This window comes from Vicugna pacos, chromosome 28, assembly GCF_048564905.1.
Source record: "Vicugna pacos chromosome 28, VicPac4, whole genome shotgun sequence".
Lineage (NCBI taxonomy): Eukaryota > Metazoa > Chordata > Mammalia > Artiodactyla > Camelidae > Vicugna > Vicugna pacos.
The window spans coordinates 7,699,846-7,726,421 of record NC_133014.1 but is presented as its reverse complement, the minus strand read 5'-3'; the positions used below and the strand labels follow the sequence as shown (position 1 = coordinate 7,726,421).

Below are 26,576 nucleotides of genomic sequence, written 5' to 3'. Positions count from 1 at the left end.
GGAAAGAGCCCAGCAGGGAAGGAAGGGTCTCAGCCCTGACCACGTGACCCTCACCTCCAGGGGAGGTGATGGAGGGTGTGATCCTCCACCTTTGCCCTCTTTCCCCAAACTCAAAGGGCAGCCCGTTTAGGGAGCCAGTCAGGGCCCCTCATTCCATGAAGGGTAGGACAGCCATTTCAGCCAGAGCTTGCAACTTCAGATTGTAGGAGACACCCTCACTGGTGCCTTCTACTTCTCCTTGCTTTCCTTGGCTTCCTCAGACGGTCTGAAAAATAAATACTATATTAAACTGATTTGGGATTTGAGCTGAGAGACATGCAGTTTATCATCTCTGTGTGGAAGGGCCAAAGAGGCTGGCCAGGTGCCATGCAGCTGGGGACATGGAGTTGGTTCTCTGGAGGCTGGTGTTTGTGCCAGGCAGTGGGTGGGCTGTAGCTTTGACATTAGATCCCAAGATACACACGCTGCTCAGGGGCAGGTGTGGAGGAAGGAGGAAGGACAGGTTTTCAAAGCCCTTGAGGTGCCCAGGCCTGGCATCTGGCTTGGCCTGTTCTCCACCTCCTCCTTCTCTGATGGAACATTATTTTTTAAGTGGGGGAGTCCTGGAGCATGGGAGAGGGGACAGAAGCCCAATTTTCTGGGGACTTGCTGGGGTGGACGTGCAAAAAGTTTGAAGTCCCGATTGGCCCGATGAAAAAGCAGGTTTCTTTTGGCAAAGTCCAGTCCCCACTGCAGTCTCCCTTCACTGTGATAAACCGACTCCTTCCGGCGCTAGCCAACCCCGTGTCTCCTCTTAGGTACTGCGTAGTCGACAGAAGAGGTTCTTAGCCGAAAGATTATGAGTATTCGGGCAGTTACTGGGTTTAGTATCTGTACACAGTGTAAGCACAGTAAAAATACAGACACGTGCAAATATAGATAGAGACTTAACTGTGTTTTAACATTTCAGGCCTCTGCCATAGAAACAGAATGGATCTCCTGCGATTGACTCTTGCCCGTCAACGGCTAGACTAGGCTGGGAAGACATCCCTGGGTGACAGGAGATGCTGTTTCGTGATTGATTCAGGAGAGCCCCTTAGAATCTGTTCTTATCCTTTTCAGTACGTCGTCCAACTGCCAGTCCATAATCTACATACCACAGGACATTGTCCGAGCCAAGGAGATCATCGCCCAGATCAACACCCTGAAGACCCAAGTGAGTTACTACGCGGAGCGGCTCTCGAGGGCGGCCAAGGACAGGTCTGCCACCGGCCTTGAGAGAACACTCGCCATCCTGGCAGACAAGGTAGGAGGGGCTGCCCTGCTGCATGTGTGTGTGTACGGGGTGCTCGCTTGGGTTTTTGAAGACCCCCAGCACCTCATGTGTGTACAGAGCTGTCAACACCAATGGTGACCTTGGGGTGAACTTGGAGGTCTGGCTTCAGATACCGTTCTCACAAAGGCTCAGGTCGGGGTTGGGGGCAGTTGGTGATTTGCCCCTGGTCGAAGAGCTGGATTGGGGCAGGCCAGCAACAGAGCCCGGGCTCAGGGCCCTCAGCTCTGGCTTCTGTGCTTGGCTTTCTAGCAAGTGCATGGGGGCCATTGTTGAAGCTGGGACAGCTCCACAGCTTCCCTGGTAACTGCCCACTCAGCACATTTTGGGCCACATTTCTGTTGTCCTTGAAGTTTGAAAAAAGAAACTGAATTATTATACAGACATGAGATAAGAAAAGTATCATTTTATTGGCTTATATATAATCTGTAAACCAGCTTCTAACTATCTCTTGATCCTGATTAGAAATATATGAATATTATTGCATACTTGGGGAGTGGGTACAGCACATCCTTCTGATGGATGATGCTGTTTCATATGACTCAAGTGTCTCTCTCTACATCCCCCCACCAACCTACACACACAGGCACAAGTGCACACGGAAGCACACATGCGCACAGAGATTTTGAGCACACTTTGCCACTCACACCTGCTTGCTTGGGCTGAACTGCTGTTCCTGATCAGAATGTCTTGCAGCCTTCACATGTGTTTACGCAGTAAAAAGATTGAGAGCTGGGGATTAGATCCACTCATGAAGAAGCATGTTGTTGTCAGAAGTAAAATTATGAGCAGAGAACCCTTGTCATGTGCAGAAGTCCCCAGAACCAGAAGGGCTGTGCCAGAGCCCCCGTCCCTCCTGCTGCCCAGAGCCGAGGGCTTCAGGTGTTAGATGCAGAATGTAAGACTTCAGTGACCAAACAGAAGTGAGGCCTTCCCCCTGGATTCGAGGGACAGCCCAGAGAGCCAGCGAAGGCTGAGTGCTGGGCTTCCTGCAGGCCCCTTGTCTAGCAATACTGGGCTCCAGTGGGGCTGGAAGAGTCGCAGAGGTTTCTCCTCCCTTCCTTGTGTTCTGTCTTCTGAGGGAAGTTCTTGCTAAGATTCAGCCGGCATGTCAGGTGGCAGCCTTTGAAGTGGGTCATCCTGAGGGCTGCAGCTCTTGGGTGGTTTGCCTGTGGAGGAAGCAGGGGGAGGCCTTGGTGGTGGGAGAGGCCGGCCCCGTGGCCCCCACCTGGGTGCTCAGTGGCTGTTCTGTGTGTGTGTGTGTGTCCCCCAGACCAGGCAGCTGGTCACCGTGTGCGACTGCAAGCTGCTGGCCACTTCCATCCATGGGCTGAACGCCGCTCGGCCCGACTACATCGCCTCCAAGGCCTCGCCCAGCTCAGCCGAGGAGGAGCAGGTGATGCTGAGGAATGACCAGGACACCCTCGCGGCCAGGTGGACGGGCAGGAACAGCCGGTCCTCCCTGCAGGCGGACTGGCACGAGGAGGAGTGGGTGAGTCTGCCACCCGCGCCCTGCTGCTGAGCTGGGCTGGCATGTGTGAGGCCTCCTCCCCTCCGAGGTGCCTGGGGCGGGGTTAGCCCCTTTGCAGACAAGCCCCAGGTCTCACCACTGGGCGGCACTTGGGAAGAAGATGGAATGTTCACGCCTCACGTCCATCCGGGGAGTAGGGCTGCTGTGGGTGGGGCCAGTCAGGCCCGGCTGTGGAGGGCCAATGCCATGCTTGCAGGCGTGGGGCCTGCTTGGCCCCTGCCTCCTTGGTCTCTGCGGGCCGCTGGCCCTTCCAGGGCAGTGTGTGCCTCTGGAGAAGTGGCAGCTGGGTGTGGATTTGGGAGATGCGGCCCCGACCCTGTACCACATCCCTGCTTCCCGAGTTGGCCCTGAGACCAGGGTATGTCTGTGTCTCCTGAGAGAGTGACACATCACAAACTGGCTTTCGTCATCTGTTGGAACTGCTCTTCAAAGGCATTGTTCTGGGAGGCCCTGAGTTAGCAGCCAGCAGCACCAGGCTCCTCTGGCTCTGCCTGGGCATCCTGAGCTCTGGGTGGGTCTCCACAGGCCCCCCTACCCCTTCCTGAGTGCTCAGCTGTTTCCATTCTCCTCCATCCACAAGACCTCAGTCCTCAGTGATGGCTGAAATAGGTTTTCAGTGGAGGGAGAAGAGAACGAGGCGGCTCCCTGGGCCCTGTGACTTTTCTGGGCCCTGGGAAGTCCTATCTGGCCTCCACGACAGCTACTAGCAGACGTCTCCCTCACTTTAAAATTGACGACCACAGGACATTGACTTGTCTTTGGAAAAGCAGATACAACTCTAGTGGGGAATCCTGAATTATCTTGATATGTCTAGACCTCGTGGTGTTTTAATGAGCACAGTGGCTTTGGTGGGGGTCAGTGTGTGGTGGGGTGGGGTTTCTGTTGTGGGGGTGGAGTTCATGTTCCGTTTCTCCCACTGGGAGAGCTGACCCATGGGGGCGCCTTTGATTTGGAAGGAGAAAGTGTGGCTGAACGTGGACAAGAGCCTGGAGTGTATCATCCAGCGGGTGGACAAGCTGCTGCAGCGAGAGCGCCTGCAGGGCGGGGGCTGCGACGACGTCTTCCCCTGTGCCAGCAGCTGCACCAGCAAGAAAGGTAACCGGGCCAGCCACGCCTACTGGATCCGGCCGGAGGACCCCTTCTGCGACACCCCCTCCTCGCCATGCCCCTCCACCACGCCCCCCGCTGCATGCCGCCCTCCCCCGACCACACGTGCGTATGCATCACACGTCCCGCCGCCTCCACTCACGCTGTGTCCGTCTGTCCATTTGTGTGTCTGACTCCATGACCCCCTCCCCACACAGACTGCAGGGAGCGCTGTCAGCAGAGCGGGGTTGGCAGTGGGCGAGGAGGGCGGAGGCTCCTTACGTCTTCGTGGCCGTGGAGCCCATGTATGCATCTGCGGGTCTGGCGAAGGCAGGGCCTCAGGGCCCTCCTGGGTGTCACACTGCCGCGTGCGGGAGGGTCGGGCTGGGCTTTTCTGGTTTGTAAACCAACCTGAGAACCTGGAGGAGGCTGTAGATGCCATCTGATGAGATGGCTTATCGCATCAGGAATCAAAAAGGTGAATTGTGCAGGGACAGAGCCAGGTGAGAGCTGAGAGCAGGCCAGCAGACTTGTGTAAAGGCCGGTTGTCCTTGCAGGGTGCACTTTTATCCAGCAGAGGCGTGTTTCCTTGGGCCTTGTTGGTAACCCAGTCCGATGGTGGGTCCCACTCCCGAGACTGGGTCAGGTGGTTCCTCTCTTCGGCATCAGCTCCAGGGTGGGGCTCTCAATAGATGACAGGACGTTGGTGTGAAGCAGCATGCTTCAGAACCAGCTGGCTGTCTGCAGAGACCCAGCGTAAGCAGACACTGCCCTGCTGGCGCCTTAGAGCTGGGGGACATGTCCTTTCTAAACAGGTGGGTTGTGTGGTCCCTGCTGCTCTGGCCTTTCCCTGGAAGAGCTGGCGGGATCGTGGCCCGTGCAGCTGAGATCTGGCTGCAGACCCGGCTGCTGCCGCCTCTTTGCTCCCCTTTGGGAATATTAAGCTGTAGGAAGTCAGGCCCAGATGGGCCAGGGTTGGGCCTCCTGCAGCAGGACTTTCTGAACTGGGCAACTTTCTCTCAAGGCAGAGTCAGGCTCCTTGATCACAGCCTCTTGGTAAATCCTTCTTTGTTTGTCAGACACTCCTCCCCTCTTCAATCTGCCTGCAGTCTGTCCCCTGGGCGCTCTCTCACTTGAGCCTCTGTTTTCACAGTGTTCTGTCCTCCACTCTCCATCTGCCAGAGATTCGGCTTTTAGTTCCCCAGATTTGTGATTGGTTCATGGAGCTGTCTCGTCTTTGTCCGTGTTTTCATTGTTTAGTGCAAATCGTGTCTCTTTAAAAAATTTCTGAACTTTCATTGCTCATTTCTCTTTAATATTGTCTTGCTTGTAATTTAAACAGTTTTCTGCAGATTCAAAAAGTAACTTATTGGGCTTTTTTTTTAATGCAGGAGCTAGTTGATTTAATCAGGCATACTGTTGTATTCATAACTTCAATGTCATCTTTTTCTAGGTACATCCTGTATTCTCCAAATATATAGACAAATTTGAATGCAGTTGTAAAGTTATTTAAATGAGCATTTGTTTAGGACGTTTAGGGCTGGACTTGGAACTGGGTGCTGTACAGATCGGCTCTGTTGTGCTCATGGGAATAGGAAGCGTGTCTGAGAGAGTCTGACCCTGCTGACCAGCACTCAAAGAAGTGTGTGAAACCACGTGCCTCTAAATTAACTGCAGATGATCCTTCATTTAAAAATCCAAGCACAGCCAGGAAGCTGTTCAGACCTGGGCATGATCCGGAGGATCAGAAAGAGCCAGACTGTGAGCCATTCATTTCACTTACCCTCGTCCTCTAGGGCCAGAGCCGGGCCCTGCCCCGGCCCCTTCTGCCCGTCCAGGTTCCCGCAGCAGGGGTTTCGGCCTTGTGAGCAGGCTGTTCACATCAGTGTTTATTACCTGTGAACAACTCCATTCCTTTTTTCCCTTTTTTCTTCTTTTTTTTTTTTTTTAACTCTGTGCCTTTTGAAGGGCATTTTATCACTTTTCATTCCGATTCTCTACCCTGTCCTGAGTCCTTGGTTTTCATCTTTGATCAAGGAGTTGCCCAGCCTCAGCCTCGCCTGGCGGGCAGTGATAACCCAGGGCCAGGGCTCTGCGCCACACACTGACCAGCCCCTGCCAGAGGGTACCACAGAGGCTCCGGGAGCCTCCCTCTCCTCCTGGTTTCCCCACCAGTGACCTTTCTGCACCTCCCACCCCACACCTGCCAGGATTTGGTGACTTCATCACCTTCTACATACACACTCCCTTTCTCTCCTCATCCCAAAGAGTTACTGAAACCCTGGACCAGGTTTTTCTTAACTTGAGGTCTATGCATTGCACCCCACGTTCGTGTGCCCCTGAGATTACATGCTAAAATTTGCATGTGTATGGAGAAGTCATAGTGGGTCATCAAATCTCAAGGGACTCTGTGACCTAAGACCACTGCAAGAGACCCCACCTCTCCCCATTGACTGAAAGATGGAAGTTACCCCACGGGTTTAACCCCGACACCTCCTCAGCCAAGGTCCTAGCCCAGCTGCTTGGGACCACCACGGAGCATGAAAACAGGCTTTCTAGATCCTTCTCCTCATACAGACTCGGGATCTTGGAGGAAGGGTCACAGGGAGGCAGAAATCTGTGTCTTCCCAAGGCCTGGGGTAGTTCTGACAGCCAGACAGATTCTGAAGGGTCACTGCTCCGTGCCACACCACCTCACGGTGCTTTGTTTCCCTCTTGATTAAGTAGATGGTCTCAGGATATTTGAGCTTCTATGAAGAAGCTGAGGGTTTTGACCCTCTGATTTTGCTCTATTTCTGTCCCCGTGGCCAGTTTAAGAAGTCACTGCCAAAGATGATTAGAGAGAAGGATCCATTGCCCCCAGCCTTCCAGCTATCAGGTTGTCCATTCAATCTCCTCCCAGCTGGTTCTGGCTATTCTTGGGGATATGAAAATACCTGTGTCAGTATCCTGAGACCTTCTTTGAGCTGAAAAAAGTTCAGACATAAAATAAAATAAACTTTTCCTCTAAACGATCCCTTTTCAAACTTGCTGCTTTCAGGTGGCACACCCAGTTACCCAGGAACTTTAGTTTTTAAGGGAAAGGTGAACTTGAAATGAGTACCTCCCAATATGTCTCAGTGTAGGTGAAACTGGATTAAACGTGGCATTCTTTGAGGGGCCTGGAGGGAGGTTCTAACTCTCCACTTCTCTCAATCATAAAGGTTTTGCACTTGGTTTACGTTTGAAAGATGGGCACAGATGCATTAGGTGTATGGGTCTCATGACCAGATCCTAACCTTTTGGATCCCAGTGGTAGACCCTTAACCCAGGTTCCACAGTCAGTCAGGGCGGTGGGCTCAGAACGGGCCGCTCCATTTCCTGGTCAGTCTCTCTCACTACGCGTTTGCTTCCAGACGTTGTGAGCCAACACAGGCCCCACCACGTACAGTACACCTTCTCACATTGTTACCCGTCAGCTTGCTCGTCCTGAAGAGCATTTTATGTTGAAGTATTGGCAACATGAATGCTGACGCCGGTGGATCGGGCAGCCCGACCACCTTGGTGTGGCTCGTTGGGAAGTGGCAGGCAGGCCTGGCCTCTTCTCCGTCCAGTTTAGCCACCTTCCTGCAGGCTGCAGATGCAGCTGCTCTGAGCGTCGAGTTGTCGTGTTTGAACCGTGTGCTGCTCCCTAATCATCCATGTCGCCCTCCATTTCTGTGCAGATCGCAGCCCCCCTCCTGAAGAGTCCAGCCCAGGTACGTGGTTTCCGTTCAAGGCTTCTGCAGATGTCTTTTTAACATTCAGGTAGTGTTTGTGGCTAAATTGTGAAAGATGACTGTGTACTCCCAGAATTGGGAAATATTTTAGGAGCTTTCTTCATTGTGAGGCATGTGGCAACTTTTCTTAGGTTTGGTGATGGGCCAGTTGGGCTGGGGGTGGTGGCCGGAAGCAGGCTCCACCTACAACTTCCTACTCTTCTGCCCTAGAACCTTTTCAGGTGGTTAACATCCATGAGCGCATTGGGCTTCCTGAGGTGGGCGACCTATTCAGAGGGGTCCATGTCTGTAAATGGTGCTTCCTGTGATCTCACCTGAACCACTAGTGGCACCCGGAGGGGATGGTCAGATAACACGTGGCCGTTCAGATATGGTGACATTGTCACGCGGCATTCTGTCTTCTGGGTCTGGCTGCAGCCTGAGAAGTCCTGTCCGGCATTGCTGCGGGCGTCGGTTGGAGTTAGCAGTAGAAGTGGGAGTCAGTGTTGATGGCTCTAGTTCAGGGGTCGGCAAACCAGTTCTAAGCTGAATCCCACCCCCTGCCTGTGCTTGTAAATGCCGTTCTCCCAGAGACAAGTCATGCCGAGTGTTCACGGATGGTCAGTGGCTGCTGCTGTGCAGCAATGCCGGGGTCGGGGAGTGACCACAGAGACCCCATGGCCTTCGGAGTCTAAAACATTGACTGTCTAGCCCTTGACAGAAGAAGTGTGCTGACCCTGCTCTAGTTGTTCATATTGAATTTCCTGGATGTGGCTTGTGGTCTTCCCTGAGAGTGCATGAGACCCCCCCAATACAATTTTTCTTTCTTATCCTTATACTCCAAAAGCAGCTACCTAATCACCCTGCGGAGTCCGTATTTCTGACGGGCATGAACATGAGCCAGCAGGACACCTGCTTTCTGTCTAGCGCACAGCCCCCGGTGACTGGGGTTTACGGGTCTCTTCCCATCAGCTGGGAGACGGTCCGCTCTGCTCCCTGCGCTGACTCTCGGCAGCACCCGCAGAACCCCATTTGGAGTTAGCTCACCAGTGGGCCAATCTGACTGGGTACCTTCTAGTCCCCCCAGTTTTCTTTTAGCCCTTTCAGTTTCTCTCTCCGAAAAAGTCAGTTTGGTCATGAGCGGATCGCCAGCTCCGGTCCCCTGGACCTTCAGGGTCCCCGAGGCCCTGGAGCTGCACGGATGTTTCCCTTGGTCCCTCCTCTCCTGGCCCGTGCCTTCTCCTCCACATCTGTCCCTGGACCCCAGTCCCCCTCCAGCTGAGTTCCATGGCGGGTCGGTGCCTGCACACTGGGCTGTCTCCCGAGCCCTGAGGCGGTGAAGTCCGGGACCATCCCCAGCCCCTGAGACCGGGGAAGGTGGGGGTGGCATCACGAACCTGCCTCTGGAAGCTCGGGGACTCTCCTCAGCAGTTTGTAGAGCTGAAGCCTAGCGGGCTCCCAGGCAGCCCTGGGGCAGATAGTGCCTGGCTGGTACCGCTCTCCTTTCTTCTGTCAGCTCTGTCACTTCCAGAAGCTCTGGTGGCTTGTCCACAGCTGATGTCACATGGACTAAAATGGTCTGCTGCTGGGAGTTCCTTTAGCTTTTCCCACAGAGCTCTGTTTTGTCTGAGTTAGAACACACATGCTTTCTTTCTCTCAGTCTCCCTGCTTCCTTCCTTCTCTCCTCTGTTAATGAGGGAAAAGAAATAAAAAAAGCAAAGTGCTTTAAAGTAGTATGTCCTGGCCTGGCTGCCAGGCAGTGCGTCAGGTGGGCCGCTCGGTGAGGAGCTGGTCTCTCAAGAGGAATCAGCTGGTACTTTCCTTCACAGCGAGACCTTCTCGATGAAGGAGGCAGAGTAGAGCCCTTCACCAGCCAGAACATCCCAGATGCCAGTACTTAACTAGCTTCCGGTAGAAATCTCGTTACTGTTCCTGAAATTAATTCTGTTTGCAAGTTTAAAATTTTAGTTTCTCTTCACACTGACCCAAAACGTATTATCCCCAGCCAGTACCTGCTGCAGAATCAGACGTGTACAAATGGCAGATCTCTTTGTGTGTCTGGGAACACACTGAAGCTTTCTGAGACTGTCTCCTTACCCATATTAATAATGGGCTATAATTAATAGCCCTATGTCTGTGGGTTGAATGAGAAAACAGTTACAAAGTGAAGCACTGACAGGTATTGCATGGCTGGTGTTTGATGCCCTTCCTGAGCTCTGTGGGGTCGTCCAGACGTGTCTGAGCCCTTCTCCGGGCGGACGGTGGAGTCACCTCCCCTCCAGGGCTCTCTCTTCTCCAGGACATACGCCAAGCGCTTTTTAACATTCTTCCAATTGTATAGTTTTTTTCAGTATTTCCCCCCCCCTAATTTAGCAAAACTGAGTCATTCTTAATTGATTTTGTTTAAACAGAAGTAGGCAAAGTCAAAAACTGTTGTGTGCAGAGGGCTTGCTTAGTCAGATGAGACCACTGGTATATTCCAGTCATTTTCAGGTTAAGATCATAATTTGCATATTAATTCATTTACTTATTGGTGAAGAACAGTCTTAATGACTGCCTCCCTTTCCCCAAACTACTTAACTGCCACCGGCCTTTTTTGATAGTTGCTGAGTATAACCAATGTGCATTCAATAGAGTTCTTCAAAGAAACAAGGATGTGGTCTCTGAGAACTTTAGATGCAGAAGGAGACATGGATGTTACCTAGAACAGCAGTTTCATTTTACTGAGAAGGGCCCCGGGGCCGAGGGGTCGGGGGCCTGCCGGCAGCCCACCACTGCTCGGCAAGCCGGGGCCTCGAGTTTCCATTCGTCAGTCCAGTGTCCTTTGTCACCATGATTTGTTTGCTAAGACCTTTCTGCTGTAGACTTTCTAAATTTAAGCCTGCTTTTTTCCATTACAGATATAAATCCTTGTCCATGTACAATTTTGCCTGCGTATACACTGAGATCTTTTCCAAATTTTGACTCCCTCTGTAGACTTAAAAATCTGCGTTTAACCAAACATTGAGTGTAGGGAAGTCCTTTGCAGGTTTTAGGCGTTTCTCTAAATATGTTTCTCAACAGAGTGGGAAGCACACAGTTGGAGAGGGCAGAGCCACAGTGACCTTCTCTCTTTTTATGATTCTGTTTCTCTGAGCTGGAGCTGACCATCCTCCCAGTGCAGGGGCCTGTCCCATGTGTGGTGACGGTCGTGGGCATTCTGTGACTCACGCCCCATCCTCTGAGGGCGCGCTGACCGGGCTGCATTCTGTTTGGGGTGGGCTCACCTGGTGGTGGTGATCCAATGCATGTTAAAAATATAACTGATGGGGGCGTGTCTTTTTTCTTTTAAATGTCCTCTAAATAAGAAGGAAAAAAAGAGCCCAAACCAAAAATACCTTTCACTCTGCTTTGCTCCCCTGAGGTTCTATCTTTAAAAAGTTGTTTTGGTACAGGGTCAAAGTTTCCTTATATTCCTCCCACCAACCCTCCCCACCCCAAAAAAAGAAAAGGAAAAAAAAACTAAGCTAGAAATAGAGGACACCAGGGAGGAGGAAGCTGGGGGTGGGGAAGAAAGTGCAGGCAGGAGGAAGGGACACTGAGGGCTGAAGACAGCGGCAGCCGTGGGGGAGGGTCCTTCCCCAGACACGGGGGGAGGGGGGGCCTGAGCACAGCTGCGCGAAGGTTCGGCGAGGGTGCGTTGTCTTTGGCGTACGTGCACAGGGCTCTCTGCCTTAGTACTTGGGTCAAGAGGAGCAGGATGACTGGTCTCCCAGTGGAGGAACGGTGGTGCCATGGAGGGGGACATGTGTCTGCAGACTACTAGAATATTTTCTTGCTCATTCATGCCTCCCAGGAGCCTTTTTGTCATTTTCCTGAAAAGGAGTAGTCGTGAGTGTTGACGTGGAGAGCCCCCAGCGGTTTGGGGGCTGGGTGTGCGTTGCGGTCCCCGGGAAGGGCTGATGGTGGTTTGGTTGGAAAAGCTTCAGGCTAGAAGGTCAGAGAGCAGGTTGCTTCTGGGCAGAACTTGGCCCCAGTTCTGGGCAGGGGGGCTGCGAGTAGGCAGAAGCTGCAGATGGGGTGGCGGGGGCTGGGGTGCGGGGCCGGGACCTTGGGAAACCTGCCTTCTGAGCTGACTGTACCTTGTGCCAGGTGAGTGGAGCGAGGCCCTGTACCCGCTGCTGACCACCCTCACGGACTGCGTGGCCATGATGAGCGACAAGGCCAAGAAGGCCATGGTCTTCCTGCTCATGCAGGACAGCGCTCCCACCATCGCCACCTTCCTGAGCCTGCAGTACCGCCGCGACGTGGTCTTCTGCCAGACCGTAAGCCCAGGGCCCCTGCCCCCCAAAACGGTCCTAGAGGTTCTTCCCTCTCCCGCACATTGAGCAGACCCGTGGCAATGGGCTTTTCCCTCCTCCTGTGGCTCTGCCGTGTGTGGCACGAGGCCTCGGGGCGGCGGGGAGGGCGGAGACCCCTCCGTCGCGTGGGTTCAGGAGGGCGGACTCCACACTCACTCCCCCAGGAGGCGGCCCGAGGAGCCTGGGGCAGCGCAGGCCCCTGCGCCACCTTTCCTTCTTCCCTACAAAGGAGTTTATCTGTTTTCTTGTTTATAAAACAGCAGATGTTCGATCTGCTCGTGTGCAGCTCTGCGCTGGTGGTTGACTTCCCTGCAGAGAAGGGAAGAGCTTAACCGGGCACCACCAGCGTGCCGAGGCAGCCCGGGTAGCTGGCTGAACGCTGGCAGAGGCGGCGCTGGTTCCCCGCGTTCCCTCCCGGACCCGCGAGGCCATGTCGTGCCCGGGGAGCCTCCTGCCCAGGAGACTCGGGAGGGACGTGTTCTCCCCTCCTGCTCCTCACTGTGAGCGCCTCGGTTTCCAGCCGGAGCCCGTCTGGATCTCTGGGCACAGAGGCCCTTCCTTTCACTGTGGGGAATTAATCCTGGGCTTCCAGAAGGTTCTGGCCCAGGAGGAACTCCAAGGTCGTGTCAGAAGCTGAGCCCAAACCAGACTGACCTTCGGGAGCCCTCTGGCCCCGTGGTCCCTCGTGCCCATGGCCTCTGCCTCCCGGCCCCACGTGGGCGGTCCCCCGCACCCCAGGCCCCAGGGCAGTGAGTGCAGCGGGGCATGGGCTGAGATGTGTCTGTTCCCGCAGCTGACCGCGCTCATCTGTGGCTTCATCATCAAGCTGAGGAACTGCCTGCACGACGACGGCTTCCTGCGGCAGCTCTACACCATCGGGCTGCTCGCCCAGTTCGAGAGCCTGCTCAGCACCTACGGTGAGGCTGGGCAGGTCCGCGGGGGCCGTGTGTGCCCGTCCTCCTGCCCACGCCGTCTCTGATGCCACGTGTAGTGCCCGCCGACTCAGAGGTTGGCAGACACCCCCAAAGTGTGCCACAGAGAGCCAGATGGAAGCCCTGTGTGGTCCCACGTGCACACACACGCGCGTGCGCACACACACACCTCTTGGTTTTGTTGTTGTTTGTTACACATCTTGAAGATCTTTCTAGTTGAGAATGGATGATTGTTACTAAAGCAATAACTTCCTATAGGACATTTGGGCCATTTTTGAATTGTTCCTATTAAAACATCTCTGCATGTACACTTTTGTGTGCCTGTGGCCCATTTCTGCACCCACTAAATTACTAGAAGGAAAGTTCCTGGATCAGAAAGTAGAGTATTTCAAAAATCCACTGATATTTCCAAATTACCCTCTAAAAGGCTCTCTTCTCCTTACCTTCGTTTTCTGTTTATTTCTTCTTAGGAGGTAAAAGTGGATAACTTTTTTTAAAGTATCTGTTAATCGTTGGAGTTATAAGACATTGAAGAAATAGCAAAAGACCTAAAGATTATCAAAAGATCACAATATCCAAAGAGCCAGCTTTGCCTCCTGAGATTCCCTGCCTGTCAGCCCTCCCATCCCACCCCATCCCACCCCACCCAACCCTCGCCTCCTTCCTTCACCAGAAAAGAGCCAGGAAGGACAAGGCTGGTCTCCACCAGCTGCGCTTTCTAACGTGGCTGCAGGAGAAGCTGGGGCGGTGCCTCCAACAGTCTCGTCACAGCTGCCTTGACCTCGTCGCCTCTGTAGCCTTGCTGGGTCCAGGGTTGCGTGGGTCCCCTCCCTGACCACCGCCTTGCCTCTCTTGCCTCCAGGGGAGGAGCTGGCCATGCTGGAGGACATGAGCCTTGGGATCATGGACCTGAGGAACGTGACCTTCAAAGTCACACAGGCCACGTCTAACGCATCGACTGACATGCTGCCCGTCATCACAGGAAATCGGTAGAAATATTTTTCTGATTCTCAGAACTAGCACAGTGTTTTAGTTTACATTTGTTATGTGCGAGGCATGCTTAATTTTTGCTTTATTCTGTTTCATTAAGTTAGAAATGCTACTCACAGCCTCTCCGTTAATCTCACAGCCCTTCAAGGGTCCTGCCCAATAGCAGGGAACCACGTGTTCCTGTGTCCAGGCGAGCTGGGCTTCCCTCTCTCATCTCCGCATCCCCTCTCCCTCTCTCTCTGTTGGCAGTGACGGCTTTAACGTGCGAATCCCCCTGCCGGGCCCCCTGTTCGACGCACTGCCCCGGGAGATCCAGAGCGGGATGCTGCTGCGGGTGCAGCCCGTGCTCTTCAACGTGGGCATCAACGAGCAGCAGACGCTGGCCGAGAGGTGCGCCGCCCTCCGCGGGGGACATGCCCCAGCAAGTGTGCGCCGTCCTCTCTAGGCTCCCAGAGCCACGTGTCCTCCTTCCTCCCTTTGACTGACATACTCTAAGTGCAGCCATGGACCAGGCCCTGGCCCTGGTGCCGGGACACAGAGACGAACCTAGCAGGGAGGTGTCCTTGTGTCTGGCAGCTGCTGTTCCTGACCCTGCGAGAGCGGCTACAGGAAAGGGCATTTCTGGGAATGTACCGCAGAGGGTTGAGGCGAGGCCAGATGGCAGGGAGCACAGGGCCAGGTGGAGGAGGATGTGGCCGTGGGGCGGGGGCTGAGGGGAGCAGGGTCTTTGCTTGCTTATCTGCTCCTGGGATGCTCTCCCTCAGCTTACCTGTATCCCAGGGAGACCCTGAGGGAGCAGATGCCTAGGAAGCTATTGGGGGCCTCAGGCGTGGGCCCACAGGAGGGAGTCCTGCCCCAGAAAGAGTGACCTGGGACAGTGAAGAAGCTAATGTGCATGGTGGTCACTGGGTGGAGAGGTGGTAGAAGGGACGGGCATCCAGGCCTGGGGCCCCAGAGCTGCGTGTTTCAGTGACCACATGTGCCTTCTCGTGGGCGGCTCTCCTCCTCAGCCCCCTTACCCCTCGGCACGTCCTGGCTGCCCGTAAGGTGTGCAAGGGCGAACCTGCATGGCAAGAGGAGAGCTGGTGCCTCATGCAAGGCCCAGCGGGGACAGCTGGTCATTCAGCAGCCCAGTGACTTCAGATTTGAGAACAGGACTGTCCTTACTGCCCAGCCATAGCCTCACTGCCAGCCCTGCTCCTGAGCACTCGGGGATGGGAGGACGTGGGGTCTGGCTGTCTCCTGGCGCATCTGTAACAGATCATGCAGGGTTCCTGCTGATGAGATATATTTAGACTTGTCACCAACCCAGGAGAGACGACCTTATGCTTGGGAGGAGGAACGTGGTTAGAGTTTAGACGTGCGCAGTGAATGATGGAGAAAATCAGCCTCGCTAGCTCTCACACAGGCGCATTGTTGCTAGAGGTAAAAAACATTAGCCAGTTAATGGTGTCCCCTTGCGACCTCCGAAGGTTTGGCGATACGTCTTTACAAGAAGTTATCAACGTGGAGAGTTTGGTGCGGTTAAATTCCTACTTCGAGCAGTTTAAGGAAGTCTTGCCAGAAGATTGTAAGTATTTCTTCACTCATGGTGAGTTTCACTTGTCTTTTGCCCCTGGGGGTCTTTGAGGTTTGCTTGGTGACCCTCCGGGTGCCACTGCGTCCTGGGCACTGATCTCCCTTGCTTCCCATCCCCACTGCCACCTGGGCACCTGCTCAGGTCCCTCGCTGGGCCTCCACTCAGAGAAGCTTCCCTCAGGCCGTGGCCCTTCCTGCCTGGCCCTCCTCTCCCTGTGTGGCGGGCTTCCTTGCACACCGTCTTAGTCTGTGGTGCTCACGCCTGCATTCAGTGGCCACCTTGTGCTCTTGCTGGTGGGACAGGTGGGGTTACAGAGGCAGGACCCCGACTTGACCAGGGATTGGGGATCGGCTTGCCTCCCCCCCACCATGAGGTGTGAGATCCCCACAGCCCCTTCTGTGGCTCGTAGAGTAAGATGCTGGGCGGGCACCCACTGCTGGGTGGGGGCAGGTGGGCCGTCCCCGTGTCCCTGGAGGCAGTCAGAGGGACAGCGGCACCCCTCACTGACACACAGCCCCGTGCTGCCCATCTCAGGCAGGAACCCAGGGCTCACTGTGCTGTGTCTGCATGCGGGATTCTCTCCCAGACTCCCTGAGCACCGGCCCCTGTCAGGCATGCACTCTGCCTCTCTGTGCTGGCACTGCTCCAGCCCCTGGGGGTCCTCCAAAGGGGTCCCCGTGGAGGGAAGACATGGGGAGGCGTCCGTGGCGGTCTCAGGCCTCTGATGCGGAAGTGATGACATTGAAGAAGTTCTGAGGACTCAGCTGAAGGTCACCAGCACTGGGCTCTTGGGATCCCAGATATGTGAGTCAGCAGTGATTGCAGGGAAGAGGGACAGACTTGTCAAGTCCCTGCACATGCCAGGCCCTCTACACGGTTTACATGAGTATCTAACTGATCCCACAGCAGCCTTGGGAGATGGCCTGCTTTCACACCCCTTTGACCAATGGGGACACGGAGGGCGGGTTTTCAGGAGCCCGGGTCAGGCCCAGGCAGGAGCAGCTGGGGGTGAAAGGCCAGGAAAGGCGGGGCCTGTAGGAGCAAAAGCAGCGCAGGCGGGGCCTGTAGGAGCAAAAGCAGCGCAGGCATGGCCTGTCCAGGGCGGCCAGCAGCACTGCTGGGTTGCTGAGGGAGCCGCCACCCCCAGGGCCCTCGGCCCAGAACTTCTGGTCCCTGAGGCTGAGCAGACGGAGCCCACCTAGTGAATGGTGACTGTCCCCGAGTCTGCTTAGCGCATCAATGCCAGGTGTTTGCTGATAGGGCGGCAAAGAGGCAGGGGAAGCTACAGTTGATCTCAGGAGGGAAGGCCGTGCATCTCCTGACCAGCTCACTGCCTCGGGGCTCCCACGGCCCCATCACAGACTGCATCCCACACGTGCAGGGGCCTCCTTCCCGTTTCTCTGCTTCTGCCTCCGTCCTCTGACCAGCGTGGTGCTGGGCATGCTCTGGGAGGGTGAGGTGGTTAGCGGGGGACCCTGTGTGCACCGGGGAAGGCTGTGTGGTGGAAATGGATGTGCAGTGAGATCCCAGAACACCGTGTCGTGGGTTTTGATTTGTGGATTCAGGCACCCTGGCTGTTTTCCCTAGACGTGACCTCGAGGCTTTTTCTCTGATGATCCTGGTGTTTGAAACCCTTAGGTTTCTGAGGTGAGGTGATCAGACTGATCTAGCTCAAAGGGTCCTGAAGGGCCTGGACACTGTCATGGTGGAGGAAGCTGCCCACCCCTCATCCCCCAAGAATGGCTGAGCCCGCTCAGTGTTAAGACCTCAGCCCTAAGCATCCTCCATCCCTGACGGAGGTTTTGAAGACCTTATGGCTCTCCCTTATCCCTCTCAGCTCCCTCCCATCCTCAGAGGTCTCAGTTCCCTTTCCAGCTCCTGAGCTGAAAGGAGGCCAGGTGGTTGCCGTCTGCAGGTGGCACTGCAGTGCTGGTGGGAGCAGCGGAGGGCTCGCCCTGCTGGGACCAGGCCGGGCCCCGAGCACAGCTCTCCCTTCTTGCTTTCATCACCCTGAACGTCCACTTGGCTGGGCCTCGTCACCTGGCTGTTTCCAGGCTGCAGCGGCTGACCTGGGCCGAGTCCCTGGGCGCGGCCCTGGCCCCACGACCCCTCCTCTCTCCCAGGCCTACCTCGATCGCGGAGCCAGACGTGCCTGCCGGAGCTGCTGCGCTTCCTGGGGCAGAACGTGCACGCCAGGAAGAACAAGAACGTGGACATTCTCTGGCAAGCTGCTGAGGTACTGGCCGTAGTGAGGACACAGTGTTAATCATGGTGATGATGACACAGCAGAGCCTCAGCCGGGGTGGAGAGGGCGCGTTTCTCCACACGGGAACCAGGGAGTCACTGAACATGTTGCCAGACTCTGGAAGGTACTGGAAGTTGCCCGTGAGTTCCTTCCTTTGAGGCTGCCTGAATTCTCGTAAGCTGGACACAGGATCCACCCCCTGGGGCATCTGATAACCGGGCTGAGGACAGGTGTCACCTTCAGAAGCCCACACAGTCGATAACCAGCTGAAACTCACTGCACCTTTTGTCAGGTTCAAAGGGAGACTGCGGGGACCTTTACCTTCTCTTTAAACAGTGTTTCTTCTACGGTTCAGATCTCCTCATTTCCCCTGAAATAAAGTACTTACACTTCAGATAGTTTCTCATGAATTTACTTCTGGGGTTCCAAGTCCCTGCTCTGAGCCCGTAGTGGGGCAGGTTCAAAACTAGTCGCCCGCTCACCCACTCACCCTGGGTCACCCGTGGTGACCCAGCCAGTCCCTCCACACAGTGGCACAGGGTGGGCACTCATGTATCTCTCTCCATGTCTCTCGGAATAAACTCGCAGGTGGCCTTACAGAGAGTGCATGCAGAGCCCTGGGCGTGCCTCGTTTGGGAGCTGTGGTTCTGTCTCACTATAGGATAGAAAAGCCGTCAGCTGTGGGGGTGATCTGCCATCCCCTGTAACCAGGTCAAACAAGCAGTTCATCCAGCCCCTTATTTTTTGTCCCCAGCAGAAGTACAGAAGCAGAGATTCAGAGGTGGACAGGTCTCAGAGACCTGTGGACGCGTTGGTCCTCATATTGTCCACCTGGGGCTCCCCTAGGGGGCAGGTGGGCGTGGGGGCAGCAGTGCCCAGCCACTCAGCCACCCATCCCACCCATCCCTCCCATCCCCAACCCGCGGAGAGCTGCCCTCCCTTCTTGGACCTTATTTATTTTCACTTCTGTGTATGAACAAGGGTTCCCTGGCTGAACAGTTGGAATATTGCTAGGTCTGACCCCTCGTTTCACACATCAGGGGACCAGCCAGAGCCCCAGAGCGGCTAGGGCTCCCCCAAGACTGGAGCCTGGTGCTGCGGACAGCTCTCTTGGCCAGGACACTCCTCTGGCCCTGCCTCCTTCCAGAACCTCACATGGCCCCAGGTACACTGTCTATGGATGTAACTTTCTTTGACCCTGTTTGCCCTTCCGGCTCATTCCACGTGTCTGGGTCACGAGCTCTCCGGCTGGTGGAACTGAGTGAGTGCATCCACTTCATCAGTTAGGGTTTTACAATCTGGATTAATTCACTCTCCACTTTGCTCTGGCTACTTACAATCTTTTTTATTTTCTTATTAAAATTTTTTTGTCTGTTCTCAGAAGCAGCCCATCCTCTTCCTGATGGTCTTGGCTGAACTTGTTGAGGCCTTTTCTGTTTTGTCCCTCTCTAGACACGGTGCTTAGGACCACACTGTGCCCTCTGCCGAGTGGCATCCCTGGCAGTGGCCACATGGTCCCAGCTGAGACCCGCTGGCCGGAGAAGCTGGCCTGGTGCTGTCTGCAGGGCAGCCGGCAGGCCTCGGGGGTTTTTCTGTGAACAGCGGGTCACAGAGCCCAGTGTCATGCTTGCCTGACTCTTCGTTAGATCCCAGCGGTCTCACAGCGTGGGATCTGGTACGGGGCCGCAGGCCTGCATCTGAAGCTCTGCGGCCATGTGTTTTGGAATTCATAGGTTTCCGTGTTTGAGAAAGGCGATACAGTGCACAGCTGGCCGCAGGTGTGTGACGCGGTTGTGGGGTATCACTGTGTGTGATGCAGCACACGCAGACGATATCACAGCCCCAGGGGTTCTGGGGCAGCCCTCTGGTAGCAAATGCATGAATATTCTTTCACTGAAAAGCATGAATATTTATACAAATGGGATAAATAAAAATTATAAATAGCCTGACATCCACTCAGATGGGGTCATGCCGCCAAACGCTTCAAACTTACAAAAAAAAAAAGGTCTTTTGTTTGGGGCTTTATGGATTTGGGGGCTGTGTACCTAGGATTGTACCTAGTGGTGCAGGGGAAATGCTCCCAGATGTCCTTCCCATTGGGAAAGGAGTGCCCTAAGGTGGCTGCTTCACACGAGCTCGTCCCTTGGGACGGGAGGTGCACTGGCACCTAATCCTGTGCCAGGGCCCCAGGTGGAGCCAGAGGGTGGCCTAGTGGTCAGGAGGGGAGTCGGTCCACTGAGCTGTTCCCACTCATGCAGACAGTAGAGTTGAGACCGGGGTTCTGTGCTGTGCCTTCCAGAAGCTCCTAGAGACTCGCTGGGAGCTGGGCATCCTGGGAGCTGCTCTGACCTCCCTGAGTTGGGGGGGGGGGTCCTGGGGCAGCGACCTGTGTTGGTGACCGGCTCTGGCAGGAGTGGAACTAGGGTGCAGGCGCAGAGGGAACGCCAGGCCTGGGAGTTGAGTGCTTGCCCCCAGCCTGTGGGATGTCCGGAGCCCCTGCCCTGTTTCCATCCATGGGGTCTCCTCTCTAAGCACAGCCTGTCTTCCTGTTGGCAGATCTGCCGCCGCCTTAACGGGGTCCGGTTCACCAGCTGCAAGAGCGCCAAGGACCGCACGGCCATGTCGGTGACACTGGAGCAGTGCCTGATCCTGCAGCACGAGCACGGCATGGCCCCACAGGTCTTCACGCAGGCGCTGGAGTGCATGCGCAGGTGAGTCCCTGCTGCCGCCGCCGCCACATGTCCACAGAGTCAAACCAGTGGCACTGTCACATGGAGGCGGTGTTCTCTGGAGTCGGGGGAAACAGGCCCAGTGGTGTCTCTGAGCAGGACCAGGCGCCTGGGGCCAGCCGAGGTGGCAGGAGCGTGCGCGGGGAGCTCGGATGCAGCCATGTGACCGTCCTCCGGCACACGGCATCCCCAGCCCCCGCCGCCTCCCTCCTGGGGTGATTCAGGGCCCGAGCTGAGGACATCACACGTAGACCTCTTTCCTGTCTGGAGGGAAGACACTGCGTCTGTGGGCCGCGCTGGTGTTCTCCGCTCCGCTCCTCCCCATTGGCCCTCAGGGTGTGCTCTCATGAGCACAGTGTCCAGGGAGTGTTTTCTGGCCACGGCAGCAGCCCTGTCCCGTCCCAGCGCCGTGGCCACCTCACCCTAATGATGTTCTGATTCCGAGGCAGCAGGCGTGTTTGCAGAGTGAAACCGGGGACTAAACTCTGTCCGCTGTTGAGCGATGCCTTGTTTCCAGCAGTGCTGGGGAGCACCTCACCTCGCATACCAAAAGAAAGGATAAGAAACTGCTTTCCCGTCTCCTTCAATGTAGCCACCAATGCTGTTCAAGTCTCGTTTCCAAGTCATTTCTACTGAATGTTCTCTATCATTTGTCCTCTCACCAAATTCTTTAAAGCGTTCAATTCTCTTATCCTTTCTGTATGTTTCTGCTGTTTGACCTTCTCACAATCATGTACCAAAGCGATGCCTGAGCCCCTGCCTCTTGACAGTAGCATTTTGTAAAAATGGAACCGTTCTGTCCTGTTCTGTCTTTCCCAGTTCATCCAGACCTTGCGACCACAGGGCCACCTGCTAACGAGAGCATCAGGGAGGCAGAGGCGGCTCAGCGGCCCCGGTGCCCGGGGGAGGCAGGGCCTACACCCCGTTAGCTGCCAGGTGGGGGGAAGGACCACTCTGGTGAGATGTGGACCTCCGCCAGCGAGGAAGCGAGACAAACGGAGGGCACAGCTGAGGGTGTGGGAGCAAATGTTAGGACCAGGTCCGTTCAGGAGACCAGGCCCTGAGACAGCCGTCCAGTTAGTACACTTCTGTCAAGGCCTCTATCTAGTCTTGGCTCCTGGAACAAATCTGATGAGAACAGCTGCTCCTTCTAACTGCATCTGAGCACAGAGGTCTCCTTAGAGAGACAGACATGTGGGCGGCCCTGCCCGCTGGCCTGCAGCCCGCCGAGTGCTGTGCACGGTTCGTCTGTGACAGCTTACAACACACAAAGAAAGCACTTTTACAGCTGGTACCACGTGAGTGATGGATATTCCTTGTAGGAAAATTAGAAAGTACAGCTAAGCCCCCACTCCAGTGATTCTCACACCGACCCACACCCCCGCCATGCTCCCGCTGCTACAGGGAACAGCGCTCGCGTGTTGATGCCTGCTCTGTCGTAGGTCCGCGCATACGTGTGGTGTGAGCAAGGTGAACCCACACGTTGTTAACCAGTTCCTGAATAATACACAAAACAAAGTACACATACGAACAAACGCATTTATGTGTGTAATTCCGCCCACTGTTTCGGCCTGCCCGTCTCACTTAACTGTCTCGTGAGCATTTTTTCAGGTTAGTAACTAGGCCTTATGTCCAGCACACCGTGATTTGCCCCGTTTGCTGTCCCTGAATATTTCAGCTGTCTCTGGTGTTCCAGCACTTTAGACAAGGGCGCTGTGGGTACCCTTGTGTGTTCTCTTACCCATGTTTGCCCCGCTGATTCCTTAGGTTAAAAGGTGTCCACCGTCGTAAGGCTTTTACAGATTGACAGGATGCTAGTCACACTCCCACCCAGTGTCCCAAGGGCCTGCTCACCTGCCCTCTGGGTAGTTGTTCCTGTCACCATTCTGAGTGCTTCTGAGTCTGGAAAGTCGCGTTGTTTTCCTTCATGACGGGTAAGGACCCAAGGAAGGTCCTGTGCTGGGAAGGACCTTCCTGCCATGGAAACAGGCCTCTCTCTGCCTCCCTAAATCCCCCACCTGCCTCCAGTTACGGGTGTCTCTTTAAAGTTTCTTGTTTATGTTGTCCTGGACTTTTTGAAATCTCTGCTATAAATACATATTACTTTAGTAATCATTGAAGAAGTTATTCAAAATGAAAACGGAGTTCAGTGCCATGTCGCCTCTGCTGCCCCAGGGCCCCCCGGTGCCTGCCGCTGCCTTGTCCCCCTGAGCTCACAGCCTCTCAGGCTCTGGCCTCGTGCACTTGTCTTAATGTGACACTGTTATGCCTGACCTCAGTGTTTTCTGGATTTTCCCATGTGGGGAAGACATATTTGTTCTCAGGCTGCCAGCCCGGGGTGGCCGGGTCAGTAGCCGGAGCCCCGAGGGGCAGCACGGATTCGGCTGTGCCCCTGCGTGGAGGGATGCGCTTTGGTTCTCTTGCTTTCTGGCTTGCATCTCACGAGGTGGAAGAGTGGAGCGTGCAGGCAGTGGGTGGGGTGGCCGGGGGAGGGAGGGTGGGGAGGAGGGCTGGGGGAGGGGCAGAGCTGACACTCGGCTGGCTTTGTCCTGGGGGCTCAGGGTGAGCAGTGGCCAGTGATGGGCTAGCAGGTGTCTGACAACCAGCTCTCTCTCCAAAGAAGCAAGCAAAACCCCCAAACAAACAAAAAAAGCAAAAAACCACCTGATCTGCTGTGCTTGCCAGTTTTTATGGTCATTTCCAGGCTGTAACTGCTCCCACTGAGCCCGAGTCAGGGCGACACCGTGGCACGCGGAGTTGGGAAGAGATGTGTACGCTTGGCTCTCGCCATCTGACTCGATTGTAGCTCACTGCTGGTGGGCGCCCTCTGTCCCCAGTTCCAGTTCCCAGGCAGCCACAGCGACCCCCAGCACTGCCCCGGCGGGGGACGTGACAGCCAGCACTCACAGCAGGAGAAGGGTCCCCAGTCAGGACGGCACATCCCGCAGGGTCCTTCCAGGGCATCCAGGGTCCTCGGGGAACCTCACCTCGGGACATTTCTTCATGGCATCAAAGGCGGGACCCCAGATTTCCAGTGAGTTGGGTTGGACTCCATTCTTGGTCGATCCCATCATGCAAACAGTGACTGACCTGCAGCTCCCAGCCGGCACTGCTCAGCCTGAAGCCCAGGTGGGTCTGCGGGAGGCTCCGCCTCGGGGCAGTCCTAGAGCTAAACGGGCATCATTGAGCCCTTACTTGGGAGGCAGCTCTGGCGAAGTAAGCTGCAGCGCGCCCGGCTCAGGCATCTGTGAGAAGGTCAAACCCCCAATGGTTCTTCATGTCCAGCCTGCTTTCCGGAGTCCGCGTCTGGCCGCATGTGAGCATGGCGGGGCGGCATGCGGGGCGCTGGGCCAGCCCAGACAGTGAACATGGAAAACCATTTAGTCAGCCTACATGTGTTTGTTTTCAGTAGACTACAGTATTTTTTCTTATTTTCACTTCTCTTTCTCTCCTTTTTTCTTGTAACTGTGCTCGTTTTGTTTTGGTATTCTGTTCACACCCTTTTCTGCATATCATCTTTTCTTTCTGTTGTGGCCTCATTCCATTTTTTTTTTATTATCTTTTGGTTCTCCTACTTTTTTCCCATACTTTTGATAAAATCCATTGCACGTGTCTTTTTTTTTTTTCTTTATTTTTCCCCTTTTTCTTTTCCTTTCTCCCAACCTTCTTCCTTTTCACAGCATTGGAACACGGGAGGTAGTCACCCAGAAGAACTTGAGCGGCCTGGTGCCCATCCGAGACTTAAGACTAGACCCCAGCCTCCTCTGTTCCATCCCTTTACTCGCTCTGAGCCCCAATTTACTGATTGTGTGGCTCTGCCTGAGTATAGCATACCTCGTGGCCAAATTGCGTTGTAAATGAATATCATTATGAAAAATAAGTCACAAGAAAAACAAAAGTGCCAGAACACGTCCAGCCACCGTGTACCTAACTCTGGACAGAAGGAATGTGTCCAAGCATGGTCTGCCAAGAAATATTCCATGCCTTACACAGTTTGACATTTTGTTGTTCTGAAATGTAAATACCTGCCAAATCACTTCAAGAGGGTGTGTTCATTTAAATTCTGTAGAGTTTTCAGCGCTTGTGACATGTTCTTACAGTACAGAGCCCTGTTACTGCTATGTTTAGCTGGCCTGGAATTACCTGTACCAAATCTCTTTCTTTCTGATGTAAAACTATTTATTACCTGTATATCTCATGTGCCCTGTTTCCTAGAGAAAGGAATTCTGTCTGAAAAGAATTTGTATATTTGACACTATTTAAATGTACTGCTACCCTTTCCTTTCCTTTTGAAGAGAAATGAGTAGGACAGATGCTTTCTAACCAGCTCATCTGGATACACCTGTTGACTAGGACGTGTACTTTCTGCTTTCATTTCAAAGCGTAGTCCCTGAAATTACAGTAGCAAACAGTTTGCAGAATCATAACACTTCCTTGCTTATGTTACTACTTCCGAGTTGGGATGACACAAAGCTGTGACTACAGTGGCTCATTGTACCAAGTTAGGCACATAGAAATAACATATCGCATGTGACTTTAGAATTACTCTTTTATATCTTCAAGGATCATTAAACTGATCCAGGAATTAATGCGTATAGTAACAGAAGGCTGTTAACATTATATACATTTATTTTTCTTGAAATAGCATTTTTCATTTTAAAAACCTGCATCTTTAATTCCAGATTCAAGTCCAGATAGCTTTTCTCTCTCACAAATCAAATATGGTTAATAACGAAAAAAAAATTACCAAAACATGAGGCCTACCTTTTGAGTGGTTGTGCCAGGCGGAGCCGAGAGTGAAGTGGTTGCTGTGGTTTCTGCCATTATCACTCTTAATTTTAACATGGCACTGTCCATAAAACAGGACGACTGTGATCTTAACAGTCGCGTGCAGAAGGGAGATGACACATCTAAGAAGGTCGCTGCACAGACTGAGGGGAAGCCCCCAGATCTTCTATGAGCAATGGGCGGTGGCCTGTTTTCTAGCTCGAATTACGTTGTGCTTCTGTCTTTGCCTCCCGCTGGCGCCCCATACACTGCATTTATGGAAATGTGTTTCTTTTCACCAGTTTAGAAACACTGGAGTGAATTTAGAGAAGCTGGCTTTTTCAGAAACTTCACACCCAGGCAGACACACAGACTCAGTCCAGCACGAAGTCTGGCCTTTCCATTCCCTTCCCCAGACTTCCAGAACCTGTTCTGGGGTTTCTCTGCTTTGGCCTCGGATCTGAGTCCGGGTTCTGGGATTGTAGAAGCGGTTAGCAGGGGATGCCAGACGCCAGACGCAGACCTCCTGTTCTAAGACGGGAGGCCATCCTCCTCACAACCCTGCATCCCAGACCTCCTGGGCCCTGCAGGTGTCGCACCTGCAGGTGAGGCCACTCTCCTTACAAGTGCAGTGTGGTCACCCTGTCTTTTCTAGAATAAATGAAGTGGCTGCTCTGTGGCACAGCTTCTGACATCCTTCGGGAGGGAGTCTCTCACCAACTGCCAAATGATGGATGGTGTTAAGTTGTAGCAAAGTGACACTGGTCACAGGCAAGGTTCTGTCAGGCCTGTGATCTTCGAGAGGTGTCCTCCTTCACATTGAGGTGCGCACGTCAACTCTCTGCAACCATCTTGTTGCTTTATTGGAGAGTGGGCAGGTAGGGTCCACGGTTCACATCCCACCGCCCCAGCCCTGCTCTGGGTAACGCACTCCTGCTGCCCGTGGGCTGACACGCACTGTGCCTACCTCCAGGCCGGCAGAGACTGTGTGCGGATGGCCACACACAGCATCCCTTCCTCTGCCCAGGATCCCCCTCCCAGTAAAGGGGGGCCATGGCCAGCTAGACAAGCCCCCTGGGGGGGCCTTGTGGACACCACGGCCTGTCATGGTGCCAGCCAGGCCTTCCTGCCCCTTGTAGGTCTGGCTGCTAAGATGAGAGAGAAATGGATGGAAGAAGAGAGGGTAAGGGTCTGGGTGTCCCTTTTCAGGGGCCAGTCAAAAGGCAGTACATTCTAACTCTGCAGTCACGAGGCTCGATTGAGAAAGGACACTGAGATCAGCCGAGGCTGTGGGTGGTGGTGGTTCTTTAGAATATCTGAGAAAAGAA

General features: G+C 54.4%; 1 protein-coding gene across 8 annotated transcripts in view; it reads left to right on the top strand.

Annotated features, from left to right (window-relative positions):
- The window catches only part of INPP4A (inositol polyphosphate-4-phosphatase type I A), a 114,959-nt gene that overhangs the window by 83,322 nt on the left and 5,061 nt on the right, over positions 1 to 26,576 (top strand). For 2 of the 8 annotated variants that reach the window (XM_072951357.1, XM_072951358.1), the window contains exons 14-25: positions 1,102 to 1,285; positions 2,586 to 2,804; positions 3,800 to 4,055; positions 7,634 to 7,666; positions 11,798 to 11,970; positions 12,800 to 12,923; positions 13,801 to 13,927; positions 14,178 to 14,318; positions 15,401 to 15,498; positions 17,631 to 17,743; positions 20,309 to 20,463; positions 24,162 to 26,351. In XM_072951357.1, coding sequence (XP_072807458.1) covers positions 1,102 to 1,285; positions 2,586 to 2,804; positions 3,800 to 4,055; positions 7,634 to 7,666; positions 11,798 to 11,970; positions 12,800 to 12,923; positions 13,801 to 13,927; positions 14,178 to 14,318; positions 15,401 to 15,498; positions 17,631 to 17,743; positions 20,309 to 20,463; positions 24,162 to 24,342 — 1,804 coding nt within the window. In that variant the 3' untranslated portion in view covers positions 24,343 to 26,351. Of the gene's footprint in view, positions 1 to 1,101; positions 1,286 to 2,585; positions 2,805 to 3,799; positions 4,056 to 7,633; positions 7,667 to 11,797; positions 11,971 to 12,799; positions 12,924 to 13,800; positions 13,928 to 14,177; positions 14,319 to 15,400; positions 15,499 to 17,630; positions 17,744 to 20,308; positions 20,464 to 21,300; positions 22,594 to 24,161; positions 26,352 to 26,576 lie in introns of those variants that run through there. The other 6 variants (XM_072951360.1, XM_072951361.1, XM_072951363.1 and 3 more) reach the window with 6 other exon arrangements.